At 40.4% G+C, this 25,307-nt stretch overlaps 1 protein-coding gene across 1 annotated transcript in view; it reads right to left on the reverse strand.

Moving 5' to 3' along the window:
* Positions 1 to 25,307, reverse strand: part of SMARCC1 (SWI/SNF related BAF chromatin remodeling complex subunit C1) — a 183,885-nt gene that overhangs the window by 23,834 nt on the left and 134,744 nt on the right. The window contains exons 22-25 of the mRNA XM_007446140.1: positions 20,992 to 21,047; positions 20,159 to 20,273; positions 19,324 to 19,478; positions 6,757 to 6,891 (exon numbers count right to left, since the gene is read on the reverse strand). Coding sequence (XP_007446202.1) covers positions 6,757 to 6,891; positions 19,324 to 19,478; positions 20,159 to 20,273; positions 20,992 to 21,047 — 461 coding nt within the window. The remainder of the gene's footprint in view (positions 1 to 6,756; positions 6,892 to 19,323; positions 19,479 to 20,158; positions 20,274 to 20,991; positions 21,048 to 25,307) is intronic.

Below are 25,307 nucleotides of genomic sequence, written 5' to 3' on the forward strand. Positions count from 1 at the left end.
CCATTTCTTTATTATTTGAAAAATTTTCATCATACCTATTTTTGTAATCACAAAACAAAATACTAAAATTACCCAAGTTACATGCTTCAGATAACTCGATTTTCTTCTCTCCCTTTTCTATTTCCAAGAACTATAGATAAAGCCCCAACAGCTAAACCAGATAGTGTAAATTACTCATGTAAATAGGGCGCTCATGAATCTGTTCACTTTCTTTCAAGGCTCCGATCTGGCTCTAGGGAACCCAGTTTCATACAAAGCTGCCTGTGGCCCTGATCTGAAGACATCCCCACCCCCACTGCATTCAAACCCTGCCTTCCTCTCCCCCTTCATTCCTACACTGTGTATGTATAAAGCAGCCGAATCCAAGTGGAACCGGAACATAACAGAGCACTTTTCTACACCAAGACCCCAAAAACACACAGCTGCAAGTGCAGCTGAAGTTCACACAGAGCTCTTCTCCCAACTTCATTTGCATAGAACAGGGGGGGGGGGGGGGGGGGGGGGGGGGGGGGGGGGGGGGGGGGGGGGGGGGGGGGGGGGGGGGGGGGGAAGAGGAAAAGAAGGTGGGGGCCTCAAAAATCCATCTACACTGCTAAGGGTCGAAATACCAGCGGAGACTTGAAGTCTCTGACTACTTGGCCTCAGAACTGAAGTAAACACACCTTCTTTTGAAAGGTTTGGTATCAGTAACCAGACATCCACTTAAGAGAAAACCAGACATACTCATTCCTTCTTACACCTCTGGCAAAACAAAACAACACAACTGCATCTTTCTGTTCTACTGGAGGCAGAAATCCAAAGGCGGACACAGCACCACTGTTGTGACTGTCATTCTGTCCTTGTAAAGTGCTTGCTGCCTGAGGCCCTAGGTCTTTTTTTGAATCAGAAATAAACCTGCTCAGTCCTAAGTACAGCTTTCTTAATCTCAAATAAAACTATCCATAATGTCACGGTACATGTCTAATAACAGTTTCAATTATATGACAGGCAGTACAGAGATGAATTACTACAAATATGCAGAAAACAAAGTTAAATACAATTCTCCTGGGGCAGTATAAAATTAACTTTTTGTTGTTTTTTCCTTAATTTATCACAGAGTACCACAAACTTTTCTAACCCTATACCCTGTGTGTGAGGACGTCCCATTAGTAATACCTTTAAATCCATCCAGAACTTGACCGTTTCTCCTCACTTCCTCGGCCCACCACCACCTCATGTGGACTTCCCAACAGCCTCCTCACCAGTCTCCCCTTTTCTAAACTTGTCACTTTATATTCTCTAGACAGTGGAGAGACTGATAGCCACTTAACTGTAAGGAAGATGATGCCAGTTTTCTGCATGTATTCCACATTTTTATGGAATAAATAAAATAGGCCCTGCAATTATTTCACATTTTAATCACAGTAAAATGAAAGGCCTCTGGATGGTTTACAGGGACTTCTGTGATTAGGGCACCATCATCTCTGCCTTTACCATCTTACCTCTCCCTACTCACTCATGCCCCAGCCCACCCCACCTACTCCTTAGTTCCCAAACATGTCAGTCACGCTCTTGCCTCTGAGTCTCTCTCTAATGCTGGCTGTTTCTAGGGCTTAGAGACATTCGCCCAACTGTCAGTTTCTCAACAGGGCTTACACCGATGACACCACTTAGAACTGAAATCCTTCCCTTGCCCCACCCAATCTCACTTACCCAGCCTGAAACATACAGATATGTATACATACACAGTATATATGCATGCATATACATACAAAGCACATAACATCTAACATCCTTCATTAATTATTTAAGCTCTACCAAGGCAAAGAGTTTTGTTGGGTTCTATTCACCAGTGTTATCTCCAATACTTAATACACCTAGAACAAAGTAGGTGCTCAATAAACATTTGCCAAACGAAAAAATGAACTTAATCCATCATCTATCATGTGAAAGCCATCAGCTCTGGGCAGGCTGACTCTTCAGTCTCCTCAGCAATCATACCTTTCTCTTCACAGTTTTGGATTTGGACCTTTTCTACAACTCACATCAGTCCTTCCTCTACCAGGAAGCTTTCCTTGATAATCTGAGCCAATCACGGCCTCCTCTCCTCTGACTTTCCATAGCCTCACTACCTCGTGGTATCTTTGTGTCAGTTTCTCATCTACCCTCTCACCTCCTTAAGGACAGGGTCCAGGTTTCTCACAGCTTTGAGTTTCCTACAATGTCTCTCTTTTCAAAGGTATACAATTTCTATACCTAGTCAAACGAGAGCATTAAGTACAGAAGCTGTAAATGAGGTCAACACAGAGATTCTCACTGGTCTCAAAGTATTTTTTTTTCCTCCTTTAATCCAAATAAGAATGCTTTAGGTAGGACCCAGGCCCTCCAGTTCTCTTCAGTCCCCAACACAGCCCATGTCTGACACCTGTTCTCTCGAGTGATGTCTGCTATCTGCTTGGCACGGAAGGCTGCACACTTGGGCAGACCCTCTCAGTTTTGAACCCAGGGCCAGCTCAGCATCCTCACCTCAACTGGGGTCAGTAGTCTTCACTGGGCTTTCCTTGTGGCACAGTGGTTAAGAATCTGCCTGCCAACACAGGGAACATGGGTTTGAGCCCTGGTCCGGGAAGATCCCACATGCCGCAGAGCAACTAAGTCTGTGTGCCACAACTACTGAGCCTGCACTCTAGAGCCCGCGAGCCACAACTACTGAACCCACGTGCTACAACTAGTGAAGCCCGCACGCCTAGAGCCCATGCTCCACAACAAGAGAAGCCACCCCAATGAGAAGCCCGCGCACCACAACAAAGAGTAGGCCCCGCTCACCGCAACTAGAGAAAGCCTGAGCGCAGCAACAAAGACCCAAGGCAGCCAAAAATAAATAAATAAAAATAAATAAATTTTTTTAAAAAGTCTTTATCATGTCAATTCCTGGACAGACTCTGTATACTCCATAACTGACTTCCTCCGATATTAGTACTTTATTAGAGGACTGTAACAAAAGCTACTGAGCTCTAATTATAGCTGTATACATAATATCTATAAAAGATAATAAATTGTTATATCCTTATTCTTAATTTCTAAATAATTAAGACTCAAGAGAACATCTTATTTTACGTCATTAGAGAGAGATATCTGAAAGTGTATGAAAAGATTCTTGAAATCTGTTGCTATATAAACAAAACCAAATGTTTAATTCAAAAAAGCATGTCCTGAAGCTACTGGTTACTAGGTGAAGATGAGCAGGACCTCACCTACAGTGAACTGAGGAGTGTGGTAGGCAGAGCACTAGGCAGTGGATTAGAACACGCCACTCCTGGCTGACCTGACCCCTTTCCACAATTTCAACTTTCATGAGTCATATAACAAAGGGTATCAAAACCTTGCATGTCTCAGAGTCTCTAGGTTAAAATGCAGTAAGAACGGCTCATTTCTTTATAAATTTTGAAGTACTAGATAAAAACGCAGAGCTGAACAAACACAGGTTTGAGACCCAGCTCTGTTATTTATGAACTGTGTGATGTGAGATACGTGAAGTGTACCTTGTCTAAGCTCTAGACTCTTCATCTCTGAGAATGGTTAACAAAGAAATGGCCTCATGTTCCCACCCAGCATCACTGCTGGATTCTAAATGTTCATAAAGCCAACAAAGACTTATAAATATTAAGAATTTAATATATAATTGCTGATTATTGGTTTGCATAAAGGGAAGCATAGAAATATTTACTGAACACTTACTCTGTGTTCTAGGCAGTGTGCCAGGCACATGCCATAGTACTCTTATTTAATCCCCACAACAGTCCTGTGAGGAGAGGAAATCATCAGTAGCAAAATAGCCACGGCTTTGCTCGCTCACAGGGAAGGACAGGATAACTAGTGCTGGGAAGGAGAAAAATAGATCATGTCTTACTGTGCATGAAATGAATGGAAGCCATTTTAAAGTTTGTAGGATTTTTTGGTTGTTGTGATAGTGAGCCTCCAAGGTTGCCCCCAATGATCCCGCTTCCTAACATTTAGGCCTTCTCCACTGAGCCCTGCCAGCCCACAGCCCCACCCAACCCCAGAATCAAGGTTGGGCTGTGGGACTGAGAGAATATAGCAGGAGCGCAGGAATGTGCCTGCCAAGTTTAGGTTATAAAAGATACTGTGGCTTCCACTTTGGGTGCTCTTTCACGTTCTTGCTCTTTTCAGTCACTTGCTCTGGGGGAAGCCACTTCATGAGGAGTACTATGGAAAGGCCCACATGGCAAGGAACTGAAGCCTCCTGCCAATAGCCACATGAATAAGCTTCGAGGGGTATCCTCCAGCCCCAGCTGAACCTTATGAAGACTGCATCCTAACCAGAGACCCTGAGCCTGATCCACTCAGGAAAGCTGCTCTCAGATTCCTAACCCTCAGGAAATGTGTGAGATACTGTTTTCAGTCACTGCTTTGGGGTAATTTTTTACATAGCAATAACTAATACAGGTATGCTACTGACATTCAGTGGCTAGGGCTAGGGACTGTCTTATATAATGAATTTTACTGCCCCAAATGCTGATTAAGAAAAAACAGGCCGACCACCAAAGGGACTTGAGAAGATCAACCTTGTGTGGTGAAAAAGATTCGGTAGAATGTTTTCCCACTTTCGGTTATGCTGTTTTATTCAGAGACTATTCTGTAAAATGTTTTATGTGCTCAATTAGAATTTAAGATTAAAAAAATAGATTCAAGTAGGAAAAACACAGTGGACTCAGAGATAAATAACTATGAGAAATCTAGAGCACAAGGATGTCTGAGAATCAGTGGAGAGAACTGGGAAGGGCCAGAGGACTCTGCTATTCCAGGGGACAGTTCCACTAGGGGGGTTTAAAGAGTGAGGAATCCACAAGTTCACCCTCCGAAGATAAAGCAATTTACAGCTGAGAAAAGAGCCCCTTGACAATCTAGACATAGTTGCATTAAGTGCCCAGAGAGGGCCGTGCCAATCTTCCAGGCTAACAACATCAGTTTCTGCTTCATGAATGACAGCAAGGTGTCTGGTTGCCAGTGGGAACTACACAATGATCACTTGAATTCTGCATGTGCCAATAATCCATTATGTAGACCCCTGTTATCCCAAGTACCCCAAAAAAGGCTATCAAATGACAAAAGGGCAGCTTATTAGGGTAAGATAAACACAAACACTCACTCTTCAAAGCTCCAGCTCACCTCTAGGAAGTTTTCTCTAATACCCTCTCCTTCTCCGCATCTTCCATGTATGTTCCCTTAAGAACTGAACACACGATACTGTCATTTGTCTTCTTGACTGTCTTCCCTGTTAAACTAAAGTAAGGTCCCCTAGCGTAAACTTTCCTTTCCACTTTCCCAGCTTCTGACACTGATGCTGGCATACATCCATTCAACAGACACGTAAACAAGGGCCTATGATGTGCCAGCTGTGTGTGAACAAAGACACTTAACAAACTCTGCCCTCAAAGAGAATACACTCTGGTATGGGAGGCGGATGCATGAACTAGCATTTACAATACAGTAAGCACTCTGTTAGGCTGCTACAGAAGCAAATGGGGAGGGCATGTCACTCACAGGTTCAGGGCTGAGGGATGCAGGAGGTTGGCAAAGAGTAGGAATAAAGGCCTCGCTGGTGGAAGAGCAGGATGCACTCAGGTGGCAGAGAACACACATGGCCATGAGGGAAGCCTGCATGTGGCGTGCTGTGACATGACTGGTGCACAGAGAGCAATGGAGATGAGATTGGGGTGGCCTGTTGCTCCTGGGACAGGAGAGGGCTGGTGATGTGAGAGATACTTACAGGATTAGGGGAGTGGGGATGAGGTAGCATAGGGTGTGGGTAGGATAGTTACTGAAGCAGCCTCTTCCTCATGGGGCCAGAATGTAAGTGGAAGAACAGGTCTTAGGACAACATGAAAACGGGCTATTGTGATAGTTACTGAGCTACTCATCATGAAGAATCTGCCAGAGGACTTGCTTGGATTAACCACTAAGAAAGAGTTTAACAAATGCATATGGATCCTTAAAATTAAAACTCTTCTGGAATGGTTAAACTTAAGGTTTTCCCATTTAGAGATACCAGTAACTGGTATGCTGATAAAAAAGTCAAAACAATCAGAAAATCAGAAAAAGTCCTAACTAAATCCTCAAATTTAGCCCACTGTTTAGAATGGCATTAATTCCTTTCCTGGTCAACTCATTAAAAAACAAATTTCTCAAAACAAACCAAAAAAAACAAAAAATCTCTCCATCTGTCTCTCCAAAAAATCCCCTGAAATAACCAAATGTTCCCCTGATTGTATATTTCTTACTTTTTGTGGCTTCCTTCCTCATTCTTGGCCTTTTTCATAATTCTTTTTGTCCTGTTTGGGCCACGTCCGTATATCAAGTGTATGCCAGAGAAAATGCTGCTTACCAGTACTCTGCTAGGCCTGGTTCCACCTGCCCTTCCCTATACAGGAGAGGGAAGGTAACAAATAGGTAATAAAGTAAGTCTAAGATCTGACCATTATAGAAGGGAGAATTTGATACCATCATGTATCTGGAAAGCCAAGAGGTATAAGAAGCTGAGGTTTAGATAATTATTTTCAGAGTTCCTTCTATTTATCACCACTGGCTGATAATCCTTTTGAAAAGGCAAAGCAAACACAGAAAAAAGGTTAGACGATAGCCACGGAGACCAACAAGTTACGTTACTGTATTTTCTCTATTTCTATTTCTCGTATTTCATGAAAGGTGGTCAGAGTTTAATTGTGAAAAAGCCACTATAAAATTCCCCTTACTTACAGCTTCTTTCTCTCTGTCCATGATGGTCTCCAGTTCCTCAAAATGTCTAAGTTTGATCTCCAGTTTCTTCATTTGTGTCTCAACCAGGAGAGCTACCAGAGACTTGATCTTTCTCTCTTCCACGGCAGCCAAGTGCTAAGGGCAAAAAAATCATTCAAAGTATTTAGATAAATGTTTGCTTAATAAATAGTAAGAAAATGCTGAAATTACTATTGAAAGTGGGAATTATGGAATTAAGAATGGCGCCCTGGATGCCCCCTTTGCATGTTTCTACTATTTATTTCAATTTAAAATAACAGGGACTTCCCTGGTGGCACAGTGTTTAAGAATCCACCTGCCAATGCAGGGACAAGCGTTCGATCCCTAGTCCGGGAAGATCCCACGTGCTGTGGAGCAACTAAGCCCATGCACCACAACTACTGAGCCCGCATGCCACAACTACAGAAGCCCTTGCACCCAGAGCCCGTGCTCTGCAACAAAGACGAGCCCCGCAATGAGAAGCCCGCATACCGCAACGAAGAGTAGCCCCCGCTCACTGCAACTAGAGAAAGCCCATGCACAGCAACGAAGACCCGACACAGCCAAAAATAAACAATTAATTTAAAAAAATAAATAAAACAACAACTATCCATGCCTGAATTTCTGGTACTTAAATATAAATCTATATATAGATATAAATCTATAAATACCAGGAATTAAGGATTAAAAGGAAACTTCTTCCATGCTAATCTACTCTCTTCAAAGAGCCCACTAAGGAGAAAAGGTTGAATCAGGGCCTTGAAAGGCAAAGGAGGACACCATGGCCTGGAAGGCACTTCCCCAACTACCACCCACTTACCTCCCACCCTCATTCTGTAACTCTGTTTTTCCCTCCTTATGAACTGTCCAGGAGCAGGCAAGCAGTGCTCTCCCTCAGCAATCAACCCTCAGATGCAAAGCCCCTACTAAGTGTCTACTATGAACAGAGAGGAGGGGGTGAACAATATTCCACCCCTAGTTTGGGGATCAGGTATAAGACAGGAGGTTATTCTGGAAGAATGTAGCACTCACTCCCCTGTACAGGACTGATGAGTCCCACTCATGCTTACTGTCAAATCAGCAGCACATAGAGGAAGATGCCACATTACTCAGAGAGGATGAGGATCCCACATTTGGCCAACGTCCTGACTACGTGCAAAGGATGAATACCACCTTCTCCAGACACCATCCAAGAGCTTATACCAACAAACTCCCAACACTATTTTGCACTATTACATCTACTGAATTTATGTGCTTATCTTGCTTCCACCCAAGGTTTTGAGAAGTAACATGGAGTGGCTGACTTATTGATCCGTGTTTCTTATAGAATCTAGAAGGAGTGAACATACAGGAGGAGTTTAATACAGGCTTTTGGGAACTAAACTGGTAGAGAACACTTAAATAAAAGCCTTATTTTTCACTCTTTTACAGTTGATAAAGAAAAATATAGCTTTATACCTATAGAGACCCATCTGCAGGAAGATTCAGAAGTGTAAGCAAAAAATTTTATGAAAGAATCTACAGCTATTAATGGTCATATTTGCCTAACTACATTAAGCTGCATCAATAACACCAAAAGTTTAAATAAAGATTACATGATTCTAAGTCTGTTATCACTGATCATGTTATGCAATTTTATATTTCTAATGAGATATAAAAAAACAGGTTACAAAAAAAAATTCAGACTGTCACAGACTTCTCAAAAGCAAAAACTAGGTTTTTGAAAACAAAGGTAAAAATGCCTTCCAAATTGTGAGGGCTAATAAATTTCAGTCTAGAATTTCAAGTACAACAACTTAAACCAATTAGGTGCAGAATAAAGACAAATTTCCAAAATCAAGGACTCAAAATCCTACACATGCTTTTGAAGGACGTGCTCCAGTTAACTTCGTGTAAACTGAGAAAAAGATAAAAGACATGAGATCCGGACATCACAGACTCAACCTAAGAAAGAAGTCCTAAGTTAACAGGGTGGCACAAACAGGCCAAAAGCAAATAGGGACAAATGAAAGAAGACTGGCAATATAATGATAACCTAAGCTGGGTGAGGGGTACAGAGTCATTACACTATTTTGTCTACTTCTGTATATATCCCAATAGTTGCATAATAAATTTTTAAAAAGGGCAGAAGGTGGGTCAACAGACAGTACTGGGACAACTGGATATCCAGAAACAAAATGATAAATTTGGACCCCTACCTCACATAATACACAAAAATTAACTCAGTAGATCATAGATCTACATGTAAGAGCTAACACTAAAACATTCTTAGAAGAGGTGGCGCAGTGGTTAAGAATCCAGCTGCCAATGCAGGGGACATGGGTTCGAGCCCTGGTCCGGGAAGATCCCACATGCCGCGGAGCAACTAAGCCAGTGTGCCACAGCTACTGAGCCTGCGCTCTAGAGCCCGCGCTCCACTGCAAGAGAAGCCACCACAATGAGAAGCCCGCACTCCGCAATGAAGAGTAGCCCCTGCTCACCACAACTAGAGAAAGCCCGCGTGCAGCAACAAAGACCCAACGTAGCCAAAAACAAATAAATTTATATTAAAAAAATAAAGAAATTCTAGAGTTCTTTGAACAGAAGGAAAAAACCTCTTCCATTAAAAGAAAAAATTGAAATGGAGATAGGAACTGAGAAGCACCAGACAGGGAAAACTGAACTTAGGTTCTAGCATTATTGAAGAAGTTATAAAAATAATTTGGATTAAATTGCAATTAACTCAAGAATGAATTGTGTAATCATTAGGAAAAACACTAAAAGAACAAAAGTGTATGTAATGAACAAGGTCACTGGACAAAAAATACTAGAATAATTACTGAATTAAAAATAAGATGTTACAATCGGAGGAAACTGATGAACAGCACACAAAATTGCTCTAAAACATTTTTGCAACTTCTATGAATCTAAAAAGTGAAAAGGAAAAAAAAAAAGGCCTGTCTAAGGCTACATAACTATCATGTGGGGGGAAAGGGGTTAAAATCCTGGTTTGAAGACTATAAAACATGATATATAAGGTGTGATGTAGAAGAGATATTGAATAAGTAGCTGTCTAGGCAAATGATATTTTACTGCCTCATGCATTAAGGGTGGTTTGATTATGCTGAGAATTTAAACTGGACCAGCTTTAGCCTGCCCGCCCGCCTGCCTGCCTGCCTCCCTCCCTCCCTTCATTTGGCTGTGTGGGGCTTTGTTGCCGCTGCGTGTGGGATCGTTAGTTGCGGCATGTGGGATCTAGTTCCCTGACCAGGGATCAAACCTGGGCCCCATATATTGGGAGCGTGAAGTGCCAACCAGTGCACCACCAGGGAAGTCCCTAGATGTTTTAAAATGTTCTTTGCTTTATATGTACTCACCTTGTCTCCTTTTATGCTGAGAGTTTCTTGCCATTCTGGTCCATGAATTATAATACATTTAATTCATGGATGGATGTACTTAGAACAGTGCCTGGAACATGGTAGGTGCCTGATACCTGCGAGCTGTAACACTGCTGTACCCTAAAAGCCCATTTTGTTGGAAGACCCTCCTCTGTCTGCACTGGACCGCTTCTAACATGTCTTTTAAGACTTGGCCTTAGGCATCACTTCCTCTGGGTAGCTCCCTTACATCACGGCTCCCACAGCCTCCATGACAGTTTCTTACTGCACTGTATTTTATCTATTCACTTGACTTTTACTCCCCAGGGTCAAGGCCCAAGGAAGCCCCATATTTATGACTGCTTGGCAATTTTAGAGATGCAGGAAATAAGGAGATGAGGTGGGGAGTAGAGAGGACACGGAGAAGAGGCAGCCTTTATCCAAAGCCTAGAATTCACCTGTGACTAAGGTTAAAAAAACCACTAGAAATCTCTAGAAGTAAACCTGGGCACTTTGAATGCAGGATGAGAATATAACCAGCAAAGCATGGCCTTCAATCTAAAGAAACAAATTTGAGTAAAAAACTCAAGAAAAGAAAAAACAAATCAAAACTTGAATCTGTAAACTCTATGGCAGTTGCATTACTAAAGACTTATAGGATTATTCAGTCTGATTTCTAGTTTAAAAATTTTTTTTAATATGTATCAAAATTAACCCACCTCAAATGTAAGAACTATTCATTGGCATGGTTAATCACATCTGGGTTTTGAGTGAAAACAGAAGAACTAATGTTGCACATTAAATTTGGCGTTTTCATATTTCAAGGCTTAATAACATTTATTTAAATATTAATATAGGGCTTCCCTGGTGGCACAGTGGATAAGAATCTGCCTGCCAATGCAGGGGACACGGGGTCGATCCCTGGCCTGGGAAGATCCCACATGCCACGGAGCAACTAAGCCCATGCGCCACAACTACTTGAGCCTGTGCTCTAGAGCCCGTAAGCCACAACTACTTAAGTCCACGCGCCTAGAGCCCATGCTCCACAACAAGTGAAGCCACTGCAATGAGAAGCTCACTGGCTGCAACTAGAGAAAGCCCGTGTGCAGCAATAAAGACCCAACGCAGCCAAAAAATAAATAAAATAAAAATTAATATAAACCCTGATTTTCTGTATAGAATGATTTAAAACAAATCACTGTATCTTCTCAACTTCTTCCATCTTGCAATCCCTATTTATAAGAGGAGAGATACAACAGTAGATTTCTCTGAAAGAACGGGCCTGTTCCTATGTAGTCTCACTATCTGAATTTTACTGACTGAACCCTAATGAACATACTAACGTGCCATTTCTCTATCTCCTACATTTCTAGATCACCTACATTGCTAGATTCTTGTTGTTGATTTAACCTCCATGACTATTCATATTTTTACTGGTAAGAGATTCTGATCTGGAAGAAGACAAGAAATTTCCTTCATGAAACAGCATGCTTCCTGCTATTAAAGATTCTAAGAAATTCTGCTAATTTATGGATTTGGTGATATATATGTACCATCCAAGAAGTCAGCAGAAGTCAGAAAGGCTTAAAAAGTAGATTCTGAAGGGAATTAAAAAGACTTCACAGGGGCTTGAAGTGATTAGACAAATGTTACTAAGCACTGGACCAAAGCTGCTAACGGATCAAATCCAAATACCACTTCTGTCTGCTTTAAGAAGAAAAAAAGATGGAATGCATTATGGGAGTAGGGTGAAATATGTCATACTACACACCCTGGTAGGTATTTTCATGCTACTTCTAATAATAACCTACCAAGAAACATGTTATCTCCATTTTATATAGAATGAAACTGAAGCTTAGAGAAGTTAAATATCTTGCCAAAGGTTGCAGTTAAATCAACTGGGAATTGAATTCAGTTCTGATGAGAGCCTAGAAGCAAACCTGGGCAGTAAGAAAGGTGACACAGAGAGACAGGGAGGAACTGACAGTACTGTATAAATGCTTCCATCTTTCCCTGGTTTTTTTTGGGTGGAGTCCCAAAAAATTAGAACTCAAATCATAATTAGTATAGCAGAGGTGCTAAACAAAGAAAAAAAAAGATGGACACTTTTTTAAGCTAGCTGTTGGGTTTTTAATTGTAAAATGTTTGAAAACATTTTCCTTGGAATGAAGAATTTTTATCAGATTACGTTTCTGGGTTGGTTGGGATCACAAGACTAAGTCTGGAGATCTGGGTTTTGGTACTAGTTCGGTCCATAACTAGTTACACTAGTTACATAATTTTAGGCCCATGATTCACGTAAAAAAAATTTATTTATTTATTTATTTATTTTTGGCTGCACTGGGTCTTCGTTGCTGCACGCAGGCTTCTCTAGCTGTGGCAAGCAGGGGCTACTCTTCATTGAGGTGTGCAGGCTTCTCATTGCGGTGCCTTGTCTTGTTGTGGAGCACGGGCTCTATGAGCACGGGCTTCAGTAGTTGTGGTGCACAGGCTTAGCTGCTCCGCGGTATGTAGGATCTTTCCGGACCAGGGCTTGAACCCATGTCCCCAGCGTTGGCAGGCGGATTCCTAACCACCGCGCTACCAGGGAAGCCCCTATCATTCATTTCTATGGATCTGTTTCTATATCAATGAGATGAAAAAGTTCAATAAATTCTAAAATCATTGTGTGATAACACACATGAAACATTCGTTGTTATGGCTTATAAGTATCTATCAGATAGTAATCCATTTATAAACAAAACCTGTGTGAAAATCATTGTGCAAAAGTAGAATAAATTTATGTGTTGTGTCTATGTGTGAGAGAGAAAAAGAGTTTCATTCCAAGAAATTTGGAATAGTATATAATCCCTAGATTTCACCTAATAGAGTCACTCCTCAAGGTTACATTTCCAACATTTTATTCTTTAGTTTTTTTCTTATCCTTCACACTAAAATGTCTAGTCTAATGTCTCCACTCAAATGACTGTGAGGTTCAAGGTTAATGACTGATTTTTAAGCTCCTAAGAGGCAGGGACTATTCATATCTATTTTAGGCATCAAAATAAACCTAGTATTGTAGTACAGTGTTTGGCACATAATGGGCACTCAAATACTGAATAATCAAAGTATGGCACTTTCCATCTTACAGAATGCTTTTTTTGGGGAGCCACGCCAGTGCCATATGGCTCGCAGCAGGAGCTTAGTTCCCTGAACAGGGATCAAACCCGGGCCCCCTGCAGTGGAAGTGCAGAGTCCTAACCATTGGACCGCCAGGGAATTGCCCAGAATGCTTTTTTATACATAAATTTGACTGATTCTCATCGATAATCTGGTCAGAAAGGCAGATCAGAAGGGACCTCTGATTAAAAAAAAATGATGTAGGTTCAGAAAAGTTATGTTAGCTGCCTAAGAGATTAGTAAACGGCAAAGCCTGAACTAAAATTTTAAATTGTAAATCCAAAGGATTTTAGTTATCACCCAATGTCTATTATTAACAATTAACAATTGATATTTTAGTGGCTACCTTCCTGGGGAATTCTTAGAAGGGACTTGTGGTGGGTTAAAGACGGCCATAAACTCATCGGCCTTTCTTCCACTGGAGAGAGAGGGACTACGACCCCTCCTCTCTAACTGCCTTGCCCTACAGAAAATAGTGGTGATATTTTCTGGGTCCCAGCTTGGGAACTCCCATGTCTTGTCTCTTGCAATGTTCTTTCTGGGAGTCCCAAGCTTCCATGTGAGAAGTATATGATCACTCTGTTGAAGTAACTACAGGGAGAGACCTACAGACTACATGGAGAGGAAATTGGACCCAGCTACCCCTGCGAAGGACTAGGACTTAAGGAAGCTACCTTGGACCTTTCCAGATGAACATACCTGTAAGGTGAATACCACTAAATGACTCAACAGATAAAGCATGGAGCAGAATCACCCAGCTGTTCGGTGCTCAAATTTCACAAAATCATGAGATATAATAAAATGGTTTGCTTTTTAAACCACTAAGTTTTGCTATTGGAAAAAAAAAATGTGGTAGCTGGAAATAGGGCGCTATTTGAACAAAAACCTAAAGTGTGACTTTGGCTGTGGGATCATGTGATGAGTGCATTCTCAAGAAAACCACTGGTGAGAGCTTAAAAGAGAGGGAAATATTACTGTAGATTGGACAGGAGTAGATCTTTGCTCTACAGAAGCACAAAGTTTGGAAACACTGTCACACTAGTGATGTGGAAAATAGGGTAATTAATAAATTTGTGGATCTGGCTGGAGTGATTTCCAGGCAAAATGTAAACGTTCTTTTTGTATTTTATATAAGAAAAGAGAGGAACCAAAGAAGGAAGAATTCAATTTTCAGGTACAATTTAGACGAAACAGAGCAGGGTTTGAAAATAAAACTGCTTCTCGTCACTGGTTACTCCCAGAAAGAATCTGAAACTTAGAAATGGCTTTAGGACAAAGATCAAATCCAGAGCACTACAGTAAAATTTGAACTCAGAGTAAATAGCTCCAGGTGTGCCTGGCTGCTAGACCTTTTGAAAGCAGTGCATAGCAGGGTTTCTAAGAATCCTAAGGGTATGCCTCTGCTAGAGAGGAGGGCCTCTAAGTATCTTTAACACCAGGTCTCCTATATTTTTTCACTGAGCTTCTTGGATCTATAAGTTAATGTCTTCCATCAAATTTGACAAGTTTTCAATCAGCCACAATTTCTTTTCTTTCTTTTTTTTAAAATTTCCCTGCATCTTTTTCGTTTCCTTCTGGGACTCTCGTTACATGTATGTTGGAACACCTGACTTTTTCTGCAATTTCTGAGCTGAAGCTCTACCACTTCTCAAGAACAACTGATTCTCCTTTTGTTGTCTGCCTGGTTGATACCAGTGCCCTGAAATGTCTGTTGTAAATTTGTTTTCTATGTTGGCCTCTATATCCCCTCATCACCCTGAATCTGGACAGAATGTCTGACCAGTAGAGCTGGGTAGAAGTTACACAGTGTCAGGTATGGGCCCAAGCCACAAGACATTGGCAGGTTTCCCTTCTTATCATCTGGGACACTTTTCTCTTAAAGTTTCAAGCTGCCACATAAAAAAGTCCAACACTTTGATACCACCCTAGTATGAAGAAGCCCAGGATAAGTTCTTAGGCTGTTTGTAGACAGTGATGCCAGCCAGCCTCCAGGTGGTACAGCCACCCCAGCCTAGGCATCAGGAGTGTGAGTGAAGCCACCTCAGGCTCTCCATAATAGCCCAGGCATGAGATGAATACCCAGTAAACTAGCCAACACCACACAGAGCAGAATTTTTCTAGCTGAGTCCACCAGAATTTCTCACTCATAAAAATCATGTGAAATCATAAAATGATTATGATTTTAAGCCACTAAGCTTCATGGTAGTTACAGCGCAAAGGATAACTGGAGCAGGAATACTGCTAATGCTCATGCTATGGATTCTTAACAGATCTGGCAACAGTGATGACCAAGGCCTTCCAAAAACAGGGCTACAGAGAGAAGCCCAACTCTTCACATAATGGCTTTATAGAACCTAAGAAGAATAAGATGGTCTGGGAGTGTGACACAGATGACGTATGGAATGTGGGAGAAACAACCTAGAAAACGATTAATGGTAAAAAGTAACTTGATCGGGACAGCTATGTGAACTTTACATAAAAAATCACAGCTTCCAGCTGGTAGAACAGAAGTAGTTTCTATTTAGTCATGTAAGGATGGAAGTGAACAGGGCTAACTGCAGGCAAAATGATCAAATAGGTCAATTTTTCCTTCTGTCTCCTCTCCGCAGTATCATCAAATAAAGAGAGATGGCATCAGTGATCAATGCGTATAATGCAAATCAATTCAATCAATGTTTATCTGGTAAACCGTTGTGACTAAAATGTACAATGAAAATTTTCCTATCTCAAGAAAGAAGTTTAGGCATAAGGGAGCAAGTTATGAGGTATTTCTGAGAGTTAAGAAAGAAATCTTCCTGTTGCTCCAGAACTAACAGCCAGTTACCATAAAGACAAACCTCATTTTTAAAGTATGTGGGCATGGGGTGGTAGTAGAAAAAATCTGAAGGAAATGTCTGTTTTCTTAAAAAAATGTGATTTCTGCTATCTTAAAAGAATTGAATCCTACTGCTGCTGATAAAATAGGATCTACTCTACTTTCTGGGGTTTCTAAGTTTATTCCAGCAGTAGTTCTGTATTCTTACTTCCAGCTAAACCTAGATGGAAGGGATAGAGAGCACCCAGCCAACAGTGCTCCTTTTCACACCCACATACCACTCTTCAGGTGGGTTAGTCCACAGCTTGTCAGTAGCTGGAATGAAAAAGTGGATGTGATACCCAAGAGCTCCTCATATGGCAAGGGTGGGGAAAGCCAGAAAGCATGCCCACCCTATCCATTTTGGAGCTAGATCTAGAAACTCTAATTACCACTCCATGTCAGAGTGTGACAAACAATTAAAATGTATCAAGGAAAACTCTTAATAACAAAGCTGTTTATAGACTGAGAAGAACAAAAAGAGAATAAGAGATAACTTCGATAGGCTAGATAAGTTGTACTAATTACAGTAATTTAAGTGAATTCCTTACCCCTTAATTACCATGTAGTATAAAAATGATTATGTGTGCTGTGAAATGTATCAGATACAGCTATAAGTGGCACTGAACAATTCATGTGTGCCAAGTCATGTAGCATGAGCATGTGAACACTTTCACAAATGAGTGGAAGACATAGGTGTTCTGAGAACAAAGACCCAAGTTCCCAGTTGTTAGAAGTAAGAGTGAGTGATGATGAGGGAGTATAAATTCAGTGACCTGGAAAGAAAATGTTCTTTGGACACTCTTCTAAACCTTGTATGGACTATCCAAGGGCCAGGGCAATTGATCCATAAAAGCAGTTTCTCTGCAGTGAAGGAGTCAAACAGCTGTGGCAAAGTGGTCAGTGGTACACAGTATACAAACTTTTGTGCCCAAAGCTGCACATATTAACAGCTATGAAAACATCATGAAGCATTCGTAAAACTTTTTATGGTAATCTACCATTTTAGTTCCTTCTTTGGCAACTTACAGTGAAGCACACATAGTAATATAGAGAGGAGAAATAATGGGAAGGAACAGTGAGAGAGGCGCGCTCTGTGAGAGGGGAGGGTATCCAAAAAAGCCAAGCTGGAGGTGGGAGAAGGGGGCACTTTGTCTGGTAGAACTGCAAGAAACAGTTCAGGACAGACAGGCAAGAAATGACACTTGAGAAGTGAGAAGGGTCCCGATCATGAAAAACTCCCAAATTCCCTAAGGAGTTCGAGCCTGAGAGAGACAGGGAGGTTATTTAAGAAAGTATCATGCTCATATTTGTTTGTTTAAGGATTCTTCTGCGTATGATTCCTTTCATATGAAATCATGGTGTTAGGAGACAAACTAGCATCTGCTCCTGAAGGGAATCACAGTAACTGGAAGGGACTTGAGGAAGTTTCTGGTGAGCTGGTAAGGTTATGTTGCTTGATATGGGTGCTGTTTGTGAGTCTATAGGTGGGTTCAGCCTGTGAAAACATTCACTAGTTGTAGACATATATATCTACTTATTTGTATAAGTAGATATATACTTATACAATATTTGTATATAACTTGTATATAAGTTATACTTCAATGAACTGAATAACAAAAAAAAGATTACTCTGGCTGATGGACAGAGAATGGGATGAAGGAAACAGGCAATATATGATGGGGGGGTGGGGTGGGAGGGCCTGGGCATTATCGGATGAACTAGAGCACCAGGAAGCATCTGGTGGCTGAACAGCTATGGGAAATGAAAGAATAAGAGGAGTCAAAAGTGACTTGAGTGAAGACTGGGTGGATGGCTGTGCTATGCCCTCCTGGCTTCCAGCTCCTCATTTACAAAATGAGAAAACATGCCCAAGACAATCCTTAAGGTCTCTGAGATCCTTGATGACAGTATGGACAGTAAGAACCTGGACAGCTTAGAGACAATGAGATAGCCAGGAGTCCAACCTGGCAGAAGACAAGAGACTAAAAAAAATGCTTCCAATGAAGAAGAACAAAACCAAACAAATGTGAAACAACAGTCAAACTGGTGTCTACATCAGTATTCATTTAAACAAGAGTACACCTCATAAATTCCTAGAGGTTGGGGGTGGTAGAAGATACAGAATACCTAAAATTGTACTTAAGAAGCATGAAGATCAGGAGGCATCTTTGGAAGAGACTGGCTAGTATGAATATGCAGAACCTCGATCTACTGTGAAGTAACATTCAGCTGGGGTATCTGTCTGAACTGACTCAGCAAGACTGTGACCTGTAAACACCCTCCCCCACACTGTCTGCACCTACGTCAGACGGGTAGGCTCTCAAAACAGTAGTCTTATGGTTTGAACTGGGTCATCTATGGATCTGTTATAAATCATGCTACACAGATTAAACTCCTGGAGAAGTAGTTCACAGCAGCTCAACAGTCTGGGGGAATTAAAGACCATGAAAAACATCTTTACCAATGGATCAAGAACAGCTCAAGATAAAACGATTAGCTATATTCTAGTAACCACTGCTTGAAATGTGGTGACCTATAATGACAGGAAACTACTTGTCAGGGTAAAATAGATAAGGGGTAAATAGATTTTTTAAAACTTGACATATTCATGCCTGGAATGCTTTGAAGTGCTAAATTAAAACAAAGCAGGGAAAATGACATTCTCTTTTCTTCTTAAATATGTTGGGAAGCCAATACTATGTTATAAATAGAGAAAACCACCCCCAGGAAAGCTGGCAAATTCAAGAAGAAAAAGAGCTATTTAGGTTCCCTCTCTTTCAGTCTGTAAGAGGAGGGTGAAGTATTTATACAGGGAAACAGATTTTTGTCTTAAAAATTACAAATACTTCAATCTGGTAGAAATTATTGAAACTATAGTCCAAGACACGTTCTGCAGGCACATTGGAGGGACTTTAAATTCTGCCTTCAATCACTGCAGTCTTCACAAGACTGAAGGACACAATGAATAAATTGAAGGCAGCCACCTTTTAGGATCAAGTCTGCTATTTCCACCATTCTCCTGCCTGTGGAACTCCTAACCGAGAAATGTCACTCAAGCAAATAGTCATCTCCTATGGGGTGCAAGGCTCTTTATACTAAATGTTCCCAAGAACCTCAAAACAATACAGCTATTCACGGCTTAAGAGAGCACTAGGAAAAGAGCTGTCAGGGGCAAACCTTGGCTTTGGTTGCAGCTGAGGCAAGAGCAGCTGCTGCGGCTGTGGCTACATTTCCTTCAGAAATTTCATGTTCTACTTTCTTCTTCCCAATATCACTTTCTCTTTCTTTACAAGTATCAGTGAGTTCCTTGTTCTCTTCAGTCTCCTTTTCTTCTGGGGGGAAAAAAAAAACCAAACCAGAAAGATTTATTACCAGTGTGCCCAGTCTCAATAGGCCATCTTACTTCTCACCTCTGCCACATGATGAACTAAGACTGATGCTACAAAGAGATCTCAGTGCCTTTTGCTTCTTAAGATTTCTACTAAACCATTCCATGCATGTAAGTCTGCTTCTATTTGAGATGGATGTTCTAAATAGTACACTTTGTCTTCTCTTTATTTCTCTAAGCTCTCTGTGTAGTTCCCTTGAATATAAAGGAAAATTCAGGGGAACTAAGCCCTAAGACCAATATGTTTGCTCATCAGTCAATGAAATGCTCTGGGAAACCCGAGGGTCTGGAGAAAATCAGAAGCTGAGACCAGAGTACTTCTGCAAGTCTTTCAAGTTAGGCAGGATGGGACACACCAGCAACAGACTGGAAATAAAATGGCAGGTCTGTGTGGTGACTTCAGTCACAGCTGAACAACTTGTCTGTCTATATCACTGAAAACAATGTAGCCACTAGCATCAGCACTGGTACCTAAGTGCAAAATAAAACTCAAATGCATATTTACTGTTACGTTAAGAAACACATAATAAATGAGGGAATATTTCTACACAATTTAACTGCCTACATTTCTCCAGTGCTTTTACTGGTTTACATGATAAAGTCCAAAGAGTTTCCTCAAATTACCTGATTTGGTATCTTCACTAACTTCACTATCCTGTTCTTTCTCACTATTTTTTTCGTTTTCTCCATCATGAGCTTTATCACCTTCATCCATTTCATTCTCCCCTTTGTTTTCTGCCTGAAAGGGTTACAAAAGAAGAGGACAAAGAATGAGAAAAAAAATTATCCTTTTACAAGTGATATTATCTTAGAATAACAAAAGGTTCCACTATTTGTGGTAAGAAATGGACTAGGTTCAGAAAGGTCTTGGAGAGAAAAACTGGAAAAGAAATCAATAAATTCAGAGAAACACCTTTCACTACCCTCAACTCCTGAGCGCTCACGAGACTTTAAGTCTCCAAAGCACAAATTCCCCACCCTCTCTGCTATAAGGCTAGGGATACAGTGTCCAAAGGAATGTCAGTGGGACTCATTTTCATTATTTACTGGTTAAATACTAAATAACTAAACAAACAAACAAATAAATAAATGGTTAGTTGGCTAGAAGGACTAAGAGCATTTAAAATGCACAGTACTGTTTAAACAAGGTCCTACTGTATAGCACAGAGAACTATATTCAGCAAAGAACTATAGAAACTATAGAAAACTATATAGAACTATACAAAGCTATATAGAAACTACAGAACTACAGAAACTATAGAACTATATTCAGCAAAGAACAAAGAACCATATTCAGCAAAAACTTAAACCAGCAAAGCCCAAATGGCTGATAGAATCACTTATAGTCCTCTGAGAGGGACCCAAAAGATCAAAATAAACCCAAACCATTATGCTGAGAAAGGTAGTGCTCTCTGGCTTGCCTGTTGTGAGAGAATTCAGACACACTGATTTTTTACCTTTTCAGGCTGCTGACCATCAGTATCTGTTTCCATTTTTTCCTCTTCAGCTCCTTCTACAAGCAAAGCAATAAAAACAAGTAGTAGTACAATGTGGGGGAAAAGTAAAAGCTATTATAAAGCTGTGAAAGTGTCTGAAATACCACTACACACAGTAATACGGACAAATCTCACAACCATAAGGTTGACATAAAATAACACATACTTTATGATTGTACTAATTTAAAGTTCAAAAATAGATGAATGTAATCCGCGGTGTTAGAAATCAGTACAGTGGTTAACCAGGAAAGGGTGGGCTCAAGAGTGGCTTTGGGTGCTGGTAATGATCTGTTTCTTGATCTTGGGGCCGCTTACATACCTGTGTTTAATTTGTGAAAATGCACTGAACTGCCCACTGAGGGTTTTCATTTTTCTGTATGCATAAAAATTAAAGTTCCAAAACACCTTTTAAGTAAAAAAAGGCAAAAATAAAAATAATTTATTTTTAAAGATACTTAACAAGTTATATATTTGGAGTCAGTCAGATACTAGAGAAACAGTGCAGAGCTAGAGATTCATTGAACCTCAAGAGCATCACACTCTGGCTGGGGAGGACATAAGCCAACAAGCCCACTGTGTTTGTGTACAGATGAGACGCTGTGGGAAGCACAGAGGGTATGGCTATCTCAGTCAGGGAAGGATAATAAATGCGTGAGGATTTTTGAGGTAGACATGGCTGGGGGGGGGGGGGCGGGGGCAGTGGTAGTACTTGTATAGAGAAGGACATTTCAAGGAAAGGAGGCAAAAAACTCAAGGGAGTAGGGAAATTTAAGTTGTGGTGAGACTAGAAAAGAGACAAGAGATCAAAAAGAGGGAGATAATGCTGATAGGGGCTGGATAATGAAGAGAACTGAATGTTGTGCTAAGGAGGCCTTAAATACATCCTGTAGATAAAAAGTTAACAAAGACTTAAAAACAAAAACATGATACAACCAGATAAATACTTTTGGTTTTAGAACTTTATACATTAACAAATGTTTCAAACATAATGAGGGTTTGCTGTTGTTTTAAATAAAAACATTCAAATATCCTACAGCTTAAATTTTTATATTGTCCTCATAAATTATAAGTCTAATAGCATTTATACCCAATGAGAATATTTAAACATATTAAACAATGATGTTTAAAACTAACAGTGTTAAAGTTACTAAATAGGAAAATCTCTATTTTTCCAATTCTTAAGAATATAATAGGATCTTCTTGTTTCCAGAATTACGGCTGAATAGGAGCTCCAAAGGACATGATATTTTAAGACATCATGAATCTCATATCAGGTAGAAGAGCTTTTAAAGATCACCACCTTCCCCAAAATGCCCAAGGCCTACAGAACCAGAAGTGGGACCAGAGTGTGGAAGTAGTGGGACCAGGTTCTGATTATTTGGGAATCTGAAAGGGAATGGTTGCCTAGACATATTTGCTTCTAATACCTCACCATCAGGAAGTTGAGACCATGGACTAGCCAGCTGCAGGGCAGGAAAGGAAGCCTAGGATTCCTGCACAGAGAGCCAGCCACAAGGATGGCCAATGTGATCTCAAGCCAGTGGCAACCCCTGGCTACCTGAAAAAGCAGCAGAAGCATCCTCTGCAGACAGTTTTTCCAATTCCAATTTTAGCCAAAAAGACATCAGAGTAATAAGCTCAACAAAGAGCAAACATCAAGAAAGAAAGCCACTAAGACTGAACAGAAACATTAATCAACAGATTCAGAACCTGAGGACTGCCAATATGAGATCTGTCAGACCCTCAATCTAGTGTAGCCATGGATGTAATATGTAGAGAATCATAAAGATCTCCCATCAACATGAGAGTATTAGAGATGATCAGAAATTTAAAAAAACAAAAACCCAAAAGATAAAAATATCTCCTAGAAATGAAGTCAGGGTAAACAGATTAAACTAGGTGAAGAGAGAATTACAAAACTGTAAAACATATCTAAAGAAATGATCCATATATAGAATGGGACAATGGGGAATATGAAAACATGGAAAAAGATATGCCAGGCAAAACCGAATCCAAGGAATGGCAGTAGCCTTTTTGTGGTACTGTAAGTCAATATAGGCATTAAGAATAGAGTATTATTAGAAGTAGACAGTAAAACATAATGATGAAAAAGGTTTAATTCACCAAAAAATTGTTAATTTTTTATACTTTTAGGAACCTAATAAGAGTGTCAAACTATATAAAGCAAAAACTGACCGAATGGCAAAAAGAAAATGAAAATGTACATCACAGTAGGGAATTTGAACAGACTTGTCTCAATTTAAGACATACAGTGGATGGTTCTAACATATACATGTAGAATTCTACACCTAACAATTAGAAAATATATACATATTAATTTCAAGCTTACATGGAACATTAAAAAATACTGATCACATCTTCCAGCGCGCGCACACACACACACACAAATCAATAAAAAGTTTAATCCATTCTAAAAAAAAAAAAACTCATCACATATTAAGCCATAAAGCTAGTTTTCAAAAAGTCAATGGTATACAAACTAAGTTCTCTCACCACAGTGCAATGAAATTAGAAGTTTAAAATATAAATTTCTCAGGCTACCCTGGTGGTGCAGCGGTTGAGAGTCCTCCTGCCGATGCAGGGGACGCGGGTTCGTGCTCCGGTCTGGGAAGATCCCACATGCCGCGGAGCGGCTGGGCCCATGAGCCATGGCCACTGAGCCTGCGCGTCCAGAGCCTGTGCTCCGTAACGGGAGAGGCCACAGCAGTGAGAGGCCCGCGTACCGCAAAAAAAAAAAAAAAACACTGAATCACACTATGTTGTACATCTGAAACTAATATAATATTGTAAATCAACTATACTTTAATAAAAAAAGTGTAAGTGACAAACTGTTCTGAAAACTTTAGGCCAAATAAAATAGAAAAATTAGATTAAATGAACAAATTATTAGAAAATTTATTTGCTAAACAGATTTGGGAAGAAAAAGTATACTAACAGAAAAACTGAAATAGTTTAAAAAAAAACAAAAACACCACAGGTTCAGATGTTTTTACTGGGGAATTCTACTTTTTTAAAAAAAAATAAATTTATTTATTTATTTTTGGCTGCATTGGGTCTTCGTTGCTGCGTGCAGGCTTTCTCTAGTTGCAGTGAGCAGGGGCTACTCTTCGTTGCGGTGCACGGGCTCTAGGCGTGCGGGCTTCAGCAGTTGTGGCTCATGGGCTCTAGAGCACAGGCTCAGTAGTTGTGGCTCACGGGCTTAGTTACTCCGCGGCATGTGGGATCTTCCCGGACCAAGGCTCAAACCCATGTTCCCTGCGTTGCCAGGCAGGTTCTTAACCACTGCGCCACCAGGGAAGCCCTCCACCAAACTTTTAGGGAAAAGATGATTATAATCTTCATAAACTTTTCCAGAGAACAGAGAAAAGGGAATACCTTCTAACTCATTCTATGAGGCCAGTATAACCTTGATTCACAAATCAGATATGGACAACAGATAAGGAATATTAGAGGACACTAGACTAAATCTCATTCATAACCACAAATGAAAAACTCCTAAACAAAATATCTAAAGACAGAAAACAGTAGTATATAAAAAAGGCAATACATTATGACAAAATAATATGACAGTAACAGAAGAGTGATATAACATTAATATGTCTATCAACTTATTTGCTCACACACATAAAAAGTAATAAAACTCAGTATCTTTCATGACAAGCTAGCTGTCATGACAAGGGCTAAAAGGAAAGTTCCTGTGCCCCCCAAAGATTGTTACTGATAATCCTACAATAAATGTCATTCTTCACGGAGAGATGCCTGTAGTATCCCCTTTAAAATCAAGAGCGAGACATGGATACCAGTATTACTACTTTCCTTTGATACTGCCATAGAAGTCTTGGTCTAGGTGGTCAATAAAGAAAAAGAAATTAAAGAGGACTGGAAAGGAAAGAAGAAAATACTTATGATTTGCAGAGAATAAAACTATATACCTAGAAGAATCTGCAGAAAAGTTATTAGAAATAATGACAGTGTTACAAGGCAGTTACCTATAAAATTAACATGCAAAATCAACTGCGTTTCGATATGCTAACAAAAACCAATTCTAGATAAAGACACATTAAAAAAAAAAACTTGAATCATCTCCTAATCACAACACAAAAAGTGCCAACCATAAAACAGAAGACAAAACTCTATTAAAATCAAGGACTTCTGGGCTTCCCTGGTGGTGCAGTGGTTGAGAGTCCGCCTGCCGATGCAGGGGACCCGGGTTCGTGCCCCGGTCCGGGAAGATCCCACATGCCGCGGAGCAGCTG

This window comes from Lipotes vexillifer, unplaced genomic scaffold (genome assembly GCF_000442215.2).
Source record: "Lipotes vexillifer unplaced genomic scaffold, Lipotes_vexillifer_v1.1 scaffold491, whole genome shotgun sequence".
In the NCBI taxonomy this organism is placed as follows: Eukaryota; Metazoa; Chordata; class Mammalia; order Artiodactyla; family Lipotidae; genus Lipotes; species Lipotes vexillifer.